The sequence below is a fragment of the Oncorhynchus kisutch genome, linkage group LG29, assembly GCF_002021735.2.
Source record: "Oncorhynchus kisutch isolate 150728-3 linkage group LG29, Okis_V2, whole genome shotgun sequence".
Lineage (NCBI taxonomy): Eukaryota > Metazoa > Chordata > Actinopteri > Salmoniformes > Salmonidae > Oncorhynchus > Oncorhynchus kisutch.
The window spans coordinates 33,977,983-33,987,928 of record NC_034202.2 but is presented as its reverse complement, the minus strand read 5'-3'; the positions used below and the strand labels follow the sequence as shown (position 1 = coordinate 33,987,928).

The following is a 9,946-nucleotide window of genomic DNA, read 5'->3' as shown; positions in this document are numbered from 1 at the left end:
GGAAAGAGTGATATACCTGCTGTTCAAAGACAGACATTCACATTGATGATTTCTCTGCCAGATGATCAGCAGCTTTTCATTACAGAGAACAAAGACATTTCAAATCTTGGATAAATACTGATTGGTGCATATTTAGGATATTTGCATTTCGGATGAGTTGACTATGGAGTACAATATCTAATGACAATCTTATTTTCTGTCATTTGTATATAATATAACCGGTAAATTAAAACCCATTCTTATCTTCTGTTAAATCAGTCACAGCACTAATCTTGGTTGTTTCTTGTGTTTTTGTTAACAGTAACACCAGTTCTGGACTATCAGCTCCCCCTACTGGTCATTCATACGATCTTTGAATCAGCATGTGGCATAATATTTTACCATCATTTTTTTCATTACTGTTCGGACCAATTCTCTGGAGTATTAATCTGTCCACACCAGAGACATAGGTCCACTAACCTTCTCTGTTTTCATGCTTATCTGAATCGTACTTCGGGATCAGATGGACTCCGCACTCACACAGCTCTCTCCATCTCTCTAAAATGAAAAAAAAGGGTTAACCCAACATTAACAAAGAGCACCATTCTAGTCTTATATTCCATTTTATTTCTTAGAAATGTATTTATTGGAGACAGCAGCGAGGCGTTAAGGTCAAATGGCGGAGTCCACCTCTGATTGGCTGTGCTCATCTCATGTTGCTCTCCTCAGGGTGCCTGGAAGGGAGTCATCACAGTCCTTACAGCCCAAACATACAGTATAGAGCTCTCCTCAGGCTCAGGATTTACCCCAAGTCATTCCAAAGCATGTGAATATCCACATTAGTAATGAAACAGTTTATGCAAAATTCTTTATTTTTTCCAGAAAACCTGGATGAGTCATTATTGGTTAGAATGTCACAATGAATATGCAATTGGCAATAGATCATGAAATCTAGTCAGGGAATGGATGGATTACCACATATTAGAATGAATCAGGCTGTAGAGTGATTAGTATTTTTTGCGTGTGAAAGAAAGATATTCGGAATACAATAACTTTAAGTTTCTTAAAATGACAAAACAAATACGAAGCATTATTTAAATGTGTCAATAAAACACACATTATACAAAAACACAAACTCAGAAACAAAATAAAAAATGCTATGGATTCACTCTCCAAACACACAGGCATTGGTAACCTTCAGTGCAGCAGTGTTTTTCAGATCAGTGATGTCACCCCAGACAGTGATGTCACCCCAGACAGTGATGTCACCCCAGATCAGTGATGTCACCCCAGATCAGTGATGTCACCCCAGACAGTGATGTCACCCCAGACGTGTGTGTCAGGCTTCTCCTAAGCCTCGGCCTCTTCTCCATCAGCGTCAGCATGGACATGGGTATGCGTTGCCATGGGAACCCCCTCGGAGGTTACAAAGGCCTGGTGGCTACTCCCCATGGTAGGGACACCTTCATACGCCACCGTGGTCGAACTCTTAGGTTTGGCCCTGGAGGGGGAGAGGAATTATAGGTGAAACACTGCACCACACATTTCAATTGTATTATTGTCAATGAGTTCATAGTGCAGCCCAAATCATAACCACTCACTGCATCTCTGTTTCCTTGATATCCTTGTATTTCTGCTTCTTCATGGAGTGTGTCATGTACAAGACAATAAGGATGATTAGGAGAGCTCCAAGAAGTGCTCCAATGACTGCACCAGCAATGGCCCCATCACCTAGCTCTGTTAAAGGGCGGGTTATTGGTAAGATTAGTTACAGCAGTGTGTCTACAGCAGTGTGCAGATCATATAAACAAGGAAAAACAACATCACATATGTTACCCGTACCATGATTGAGCTCCACAGTGCAAGTGGCAGATCCCACATCATTAGAGGCACTGCACTGGTACTCTCCAAACTCAAACTGGGATATGTTTCTAATATACAAGGATCCTATATTCGGATCTGAAAAGAAAAAGAAAGAATAAAAAGTAGAGCAAAAATGAATCAGAGCACAAAGGAGTGATGGAGAAAGGAGGAACAGTATGACAACCCACCGGTGTACCCCAGCACAGGTTTATTGGTCTTGTCCTGGTCCAGTCTTGTCCAGGTATAGGAGGGGGTGGGGCTTCCCTGCTCACTGTGGCAGGTGAGGGTAACCAGGTGACCAGACTCCACATCACCATGGACAGCACAGAATGGCACAGAGGGCATCTCTTACAGACCATGTGATAGAGAGAGAGCATGTGTTAACTTTATGTAATATGCTGCAATCTGGACCCAGTTGATCCAACTACCGGTAATCAGAGAAAGTTTCCAAAGGGTACAGCCAAGTTAGACATAAAAAATCAACACTTGCCGTGGACCAGTAGCTAGCTATTTGGTCTAGTAGTAGGTACGTTTGACGTTGGAATGCAGAACACTGAATGCCAGTGCTTGATACCAGTCATTACAGTGATATATTCAATCAAACATGAGCAGTCTAGCAAAGATAATGTCATCCCACCGAGTGTCTCTAATGCTTTGCTATGGTTACAATGGTGACGTTGTACATCATGGTACTTGCAGTGTTTACGGTGACTAAAATAACACATTTATACAACAGACATGACCAATTATAGGCAAGTATATTATTTGTAAGATGAGCAGCCATTGTGGATTGGTACAATCAAATGTATAAACAATAAAAAATAAAAGACCATGTCCATGTTAGGACAGAATACAGTGTACTACCTTCCCCATAATGCTTCACTACAACCCCTCTGCTTTATCGAACTGGGAATCATTAATTCAATCGAAAATAGAGTCATGTGTTTCTCCATTCTATTCCTGAGGAGTACGAGACATGTCGGGAGGTGGTCTTGTACTCCGGTGTTTCTGTTCTAATTTCTGACACTGACAATGAAGATACTAGTCTGCTCCAGTTCCCATGGAAACCACTGTGGATACTGAGGCCAGCAAGGTTGTCCTGGTAACTCTGTGAATGAATGGAATCACAGACGGCATGTAATTCAATGATCACAAAACAGGATCACTGCTTCATAGGTCTGGTTGTGTGTTGTGTTGACACTAACATGGGAAGAAGGATATACGTTACTATTTCATTATTATATGTGACTTACCTAAAACACAACTTACCAAGAATGTTGACAATGATAGTTGCCTCAGTCTTCCCACTGACATCAGGGAAGTTGCGGACTTCGCAGGTGTAGGCCCCTGCATCGGACACTTTCATGTTGCTTATTGTTATTGAGGCATTGTTGGTAGAAGCTGGAGAGCTGGAAGGCTTCAACCTGCCTTCATATGGTTTGGAAATCACGCCCTCTCCTGACTGAGAGTAATACACCTAAAAGGTAACAGCAGAATGTCTTAGAGCCTACATAAATCCACTGGAAAACCACTTCTTACCAAAAACACAATTAGTGCACTGATTGACAGATTTCGTGTTGATATTTCAGAGACGGCTTCTGCACACAAAAAATGAGGTTTCCTCAAGGGTTCTTTGGGAAGGGTGATGGTTCTATGTGGAACCATACTGACCATACTTTGAGCCCTTCAATGGTTCTTTGCAGTTCAAAAAAGGTATCTTTCCTCTTTATGTGATAATTAAAATGTAGGGGCTGTGGCTCATTAGAATATTTTGGGGCATGTTTTGAGCACAGCTCTTTTTGTGCAACCAGTTAATCTAATCTGCTGTGTTACGCTACTACACTTTGTGACTATGGTCAGTAACAGTGTCTATTAAAAGACTCATGTATGGTCATGTGTGAATTGAGAATGGTAGATTAAGTCAGTAGTTCTACATTTTCTACTCAGGGATCTCCAGCTGTTCCAGAGCTAGCACACCTGATTCAATTAGTTAATGAACACAATCATAAAACCTATTTAACAATATAATATGGCTTTTTAACCACAACTAAAACCCCTGTATGGTTCTACAAAGAACATTTGAGATTGAGAAAAGTTCTTTATAGAACAATTCTCCGTAAAGGTTCTATAAAGAACCTTAAAAAAGGGTTCTATAAAGAACCTTAAAAAAGGGTTCTATAAAGAACCTTAAAAAAGGGTTCTATATAGCCTCAAAAAGGGTTGTAACCATAGCAGAATACTTTTTTGGGGATATATAGAACTTTGTAAAGGTTCTTTGTAAAACCTTAGGAAATAGTTATTTATAGCACCATACATGTTCCATTTAAAAACTTATAAGCATGGTTATTTATAGAACCTTCCAAAAAATATTCCATATACCACCAAAAATGGTTCTGCTATGGTTACAAGCCAAAGAACCCTTATTTGACACCATATCGAATAATTCACTTGTAGTGTGTGTTTGGAGGGCAGGGAGCCACTGGTGCTCTGGTGACTGGGCTCTTTGTTGTCTTAACAGGGTGTTTCACAAAATGGGAACTCAAGAGCTGCCACCATATTGAACTAGTAGCCTACTTGCCTTTTATTAAAATACCGAAGCACCAATTCTTCCCTCTTAGAAAAAAAAGGTTATATCTATAATCTTAAAGGTTTCTTTGGCTGTCCCCATAGGAAAACACTTTGAAGAACCCACACTCCCCAGGGAGTGTGACAATGTGGCAACATAAGACAGAGTGAAGAAAACCACAAAGTACCATCAGTCTACGTACCTGCTGTGGCACCATGGAGGTTTTGGAAAGAAAATTCCACTGGATGATGAGGTCACTGGTTTTCTGCTCAGTGGTAACAAAGGTGCACTGGAGAAGAGCACTTTCACCCTTTGTCACGTTCTCAAACTTCTGGGGAACCGTCACTGTGATGAAATGCCCACAACCTAAAAAAGGGTTAATAAATATATTTCTGTACTTTTATTTGGTTTGAATGTTATTCTTTAATATCAGATTACTGAAACATCATTATTATTATTTATTTCATAATACATGAACATGTAACTCACCCATCATGCCGAGCAGCAGCACCATTTTCAGTGTGGAGTACATTTTAAAGGAAATGTTGGTGCGTATTTCTGTCTCCTTCAATAAGCCAGTCAGGAGTGGTATTGCTCACACTACCTCAAAATCCCTCACCTTTTCAAGTTCTTACCTATCAACTAAGTTGTAATGGGCAACGCCTAGGTAGCGCGTACTGTACACGCTTGTGGGGACTCTGTGGTAGTGTACAGGCTAATTTTGTGCCTGTAGACATCATGGGGGTGTTCAAGGTGTGTGCACAGCCTTGTTTGCCATATCACCTAGACTGGGCGGGAATACTCTCCGACTTAAATTTTTCAAAATGTGCATTTGCATTTCCAAATTAGCGCCATTTGTTCCTACTTCAATCTCTAGATTTACAGGGAGGCCATGATGTCTGTGCTAAAGAATATAGGTCACAATTAAGTGTATATTTTTGCACTTTACACTATCAGTTGTACTCTACACAGTACAGTATGTATTTGTTCTGTTTTCTCCTTTTAGTCTGTTAACCTTATTGCAGTGGCCCACTAGTTATTGACAGTGACATTGACAATTATTCAGTACTTGGGCTGATGCTCATCTCTCCCTCTTATATGCTCTAAATGTACCTTGTAAGTCATTCTGGGTCAGGGCTTCTGACAAAGGAATGAATGTAATGTAATCTCCACCTGGCCTTTATCTCCTGCCCTGAGAGGGAGTGAGCCAGAGCACTACAATACGCTGCTTATCTCTGGGGAGTTTACTCCCCGCCGTTGGCACTGAGTTCTTAATGCCAGTTTCACCCGTCACTCTGCTCATGCTAAGAGCTCGACACGGCGGGACACTCTTAGAAAAAAAGGTGCTATCTAGAACCTAAAAGGGTTATTCAGCTGTCCCCATAGGAGAACCCTTTTGGGATCCATAAAGAACCCTTCATACAGAGGGTTCTACATGGAACCCCAAAAGGGTTAATTGTGAATAATTATAATAAAGTGACATAAGAAATGAACGATGTGGAAAATGTTTATCAGCAGTGAAAAAGGGGAATGGGGATGTAGAGGGTGATGTGAAGAATGGAGGTGGATGTACAGGGAGTGGGAGGGAATCAGCTCATTAGGCACAGAGTTCATATACGTCTGTCAAGGTGTCATACCATGACCATCATCAGGATGTATGAAAATGACCATCATAAACAGCACCAGAAATGTTAGAGCAAAGTGTGTCCATGTTACAGTTAAAATGTTACTATGTTACTATGTTACTATGTTACTATGTTACTATGTTACAGTTACCATGTTACTATGTTACAGTTACCATGTTACTATGTTACAGTTACCATGTTATCATGTTACTATGTTACAGTTACCATGTTACTATGTTACTATGTTACAGTTACCATGTTACTATGTTACTATGTTACAGTTACCATGTTACCATGTTACTATGTTACTATGTTACAGTTACCATGTTACTATGTTACTATGTTACTATGTTACAGTTACCATGTTACCATGTTACTATGTTACAGTTACCATGTTACTATGTTACAGTTACCATGTTACTATGTTACTATGTTACTATGTTACAGTTACCATGTTACTATGTTACTATGTTACAGTTACCATGTTACTATGTTATTATGTTACAGTTACCATGTTACTATGTTACTATGTTACTATATTACAGTTACCTTGTTACTATGTTACTATGTTACAGTTACCATGTTACTATGTTATCATGTTACTATATTACAGTTACCTTGTTACCATGTTACTATGTTACAGTTACTATGTTACTATGTTATCATGTTACTATATTACAGTTACCTTGTTACCATGTTACTATGTTACAGTTACCATGTTACTATGTTATCATGTTACTATATTACAGTTACCTTGTTACCATGTTACTATGTTACAGTTACCATGTTACTATGTTATCATGTTACTATATTACAGTTACCTTGTTACCATGTTACTATGTTACAGTTACCATGTTACTATGTTATCATGTTACTATATTACAGTTACCTTGTTACTATGTTACTATGTTACAGTTACCATGTTACTATGTTATCATGTTACTATATTACAGTTACCATGTTACTATGTTATTATGTTACAGTTACCATGTTACTATGTTATCATGTTACTATATTACAGTTACCTTGTTACCATGTTACTATGTTACAGTTACCATGTTACTATGTTATCATGTTACTATATTACAGTTACCTTGTTACTATGTTACTATGTTACAGTTACCATGTTACTATGTTATCATGTTACTATATTACAGTTACCTTGTTACCATGTTACTATGTTACAGTTACTATGTTACAGTTACCATGTTACTATGTTACCATGTTACTATGTTACAGTTACCATGTTACCATGTTACCATCTTACTATGTTACAGTTACCATGTTACCCTGTTACAGTTACAATTTTACTATGTTACCATGTTACTATGTTACAGTTACCATGTTATCATGTTACTATGTTACAGTTACCATATTACCATGTTACTATGTTACAGTTACCATGTTACTATGTTACAGTTACCATGTTACTGTGTTACAGTTACCACATTACTATGTTACAGTTACCATGTTACTATGTTACAGTTACCATGTTACCATGTTACTATGTTACAGTTACCATGTTACTATGTTACAGTTAACACGTTACTATGTTACAGTTACCATGTTACTATGTTACAGTTACCATGTTACCATGTTACTATGTTACAGTTACCATGTTACCATGTTACAGTTACCATGCTACAGTTACCATGTTACCATGTTACTATGTTACAGTTACCATGTTACTATGTTACCATGTTACAGTTCTGGTGGGTTGTATGAAAATGGATTCTGACCATCGTGAATAAAACCTTATCAAACGGCATGACTAAACACACACAGTAGGTACGCTGAACGAAAACAAAACAAAAAGGTTAATCATTGACATCTCAAGGGTCTTACTGGTGTGGCCCTGCTAGCTCCTCCTCTTGTCTATGACAACTGAAACTCAGGAGTATGCATACACGGTGCTTTGCACTGAATGTGCCATACAGTATGATTACCTGCAAAGGCATGGAGAGAGTGAGGAACGAAGACAATGTTATTGCTGTTGGTTTTTAATGTTCTTGTTGGAGGTAACTTTTTAATGCCCAACAAAGACTGGATCCCTGTTATGATTACAATAACTGTTTGTCAACAATAAAATCAAAGAACTCAGAGCTGCATCCTTCAAAAATATTTTGCCCCATCTGTTGTCTGACTTCTCTATTCTTATCATCTTTCTTTTTCTTTTCAGACCATGGTCAGGAATCCAATGGAATCTGAGAGAATTCCAAATTCTCAAATGCAAGGAATTCGGATACTCTGAATTGGTATTCACAATTTCCCCACAGAGGTTGCAGGGCCTTACCAGCTAGAGACTGCAGACCCCTCTCAGCTAGAAACTTCTGGGGCCTCCCAGCCAGAGACTACCATGTTACCTGCAGGGCCCTCCCAGCCCGTCCAGGGAATCAAGAACCTCTCCTATGCATTCGTGCCTGGGTATACGGTGATTGACAGGTCATCAATCAAAAGACGCCACGGTAGGTATGATAATGAAGAGGAAACAGTCCAAAGACAACAGCCTCACATGAAAACTACTCACAGATACTTAGTTGAGCCACACATCTGACAGAGCTTAATGTAAATGACATGGGCATTCATACCAAATAGGGTATAGCAGATCAAACTAGCTATGTGTTTCAGTCACCGAATCCTGAAGAGAGCCCGGGGCCTTGCCCAATCAGTGCTGGAAGCGGAGAAAGATTGTGGTAATATTTACGACTTGGTGACCAGTCTGAGTGGTTTCAGAGGCAGTCCTACGGTCATGCCGAGCCTGGCTGTGAAGATGTCCTTACCAGTGGTACCAGCCAATGTGGATCCAGAGGAAGACTCCTGCACGCTGGTCCTACACCCCAAGAAACGCTGGGAGAGGCCCTGTTTGGCTAGTTTAATAAAGCTATCTATTAAAACTCTGCTTGTGACCTCTCCTCTCTCTCTCTGTCCATTAATCACGCCATAAAAAGAGGCCCTTAACTCTTTCAGGAGTCGTGACGTTGTCTTAAATTCCAACGTGGCCCTTGTTCATATTTGAAACTGCTCTCTTGCACTCATTGATTTTTATGGTCTCTTAAAATGATCCCAATCAACTAAGTGTCAATGTTTAGTGATATGATAAACTATGCTGGCTCCCTGAAACGCAGAGAACAGAAGTGCCTGACTCTTACTGTGCTTTGATGAGAATAGTAGCCTGGAGGACACAGTGTGCAGATCTGCCCATAATTACTTATAATCATCTCATATTAGATTTGATTAGGTAACAAAGACTTGATTTTGGCTGCTGTTGTTGTTCATCCAGAGCGGCTGGTAAGAGATTTGATTTAGCGGCGGTGTAGTTAGATAATCTACCAGCAGAGAGCAGTGTTAGCTACCGAATGATGAGTGAGAGGGAAGGCCATTTGGGAGATGGAGGTGCGGGGAGCTTGAAGCGAGCGATGACAACAGAGACAAGAGTGCCTCTCTGTCCTCAACATGGCTCACTCCTTGCCCCTCCTCCCATCTTCCCAGCAGCCTGGGGAAAACAGGCCAGACATTTAGCATGACTTCACACTGTCCCCACAGCCACTGAAAATACCATCTATACAAAATAGAGACAGGACACATTGCAAATTCACATTTGTGACAGCACACAACTACACACAACCATGTACAAACTCTCACTAGATTGTTAAAAATAACCCCCCCCCCCCCCCCCCCCACTGAAAGCCAAATGCAATGCCACTGAAATATCGTCCTGCATTGCTGTCAACTGCAGGGTGCAATACTGTTCTACTGGGATTGTTGTAGTTTTTTAGTTTGAAGCAAGATAAAATTAGAGGAACATAAACAGAAACAGAGTCAGCCTTTCTTGTCTTTTTCCCATCTCTGCTATTCCAAGTGTATTTGTAGAGGTCTCTTTATATATGCTGAATAAATAAGGAAGAGAGCATGA

General features: G+C 39.8%; 1 protein-coding gene across 1 annotated transcript; it reads right to left on the bottom strand.

Annotated features, from left to right (window-relative positions):
- Positions 1 to 830: 830 nt before the first annotated feature.
- Positions 831 to 5,132, bottom strand: LOC109874349 (V-set and immunoglobulin domain-containing protein 1-like). Its single transcript, XM_020466218.2, has 7 exons — positions 4,898 to 5,132; positions 4,611 to 4,774; positions 3,112 to 3,319; positions 2,031 to 2,189; positions 1,822 to 1,938; positions 1,581 to 1,716; positions 831 to 1,480 (listed from the first exon to the last, which is right to left on the bottom strand). Exons 1-7 carry the CDS (start codon positions 4,938 to 4,940, stop codon positions 1,330 to 1,332), a joined length of 978 nt encoding a protein of 325 aa, XP_020321807.1. The 5' UTR covers positions 4,941 to 5,132; the 3' UTR covers positions 831 to 1,329.
- Positions 5,133 to 9,946: the final 4,814 nt, after the last annotated feature.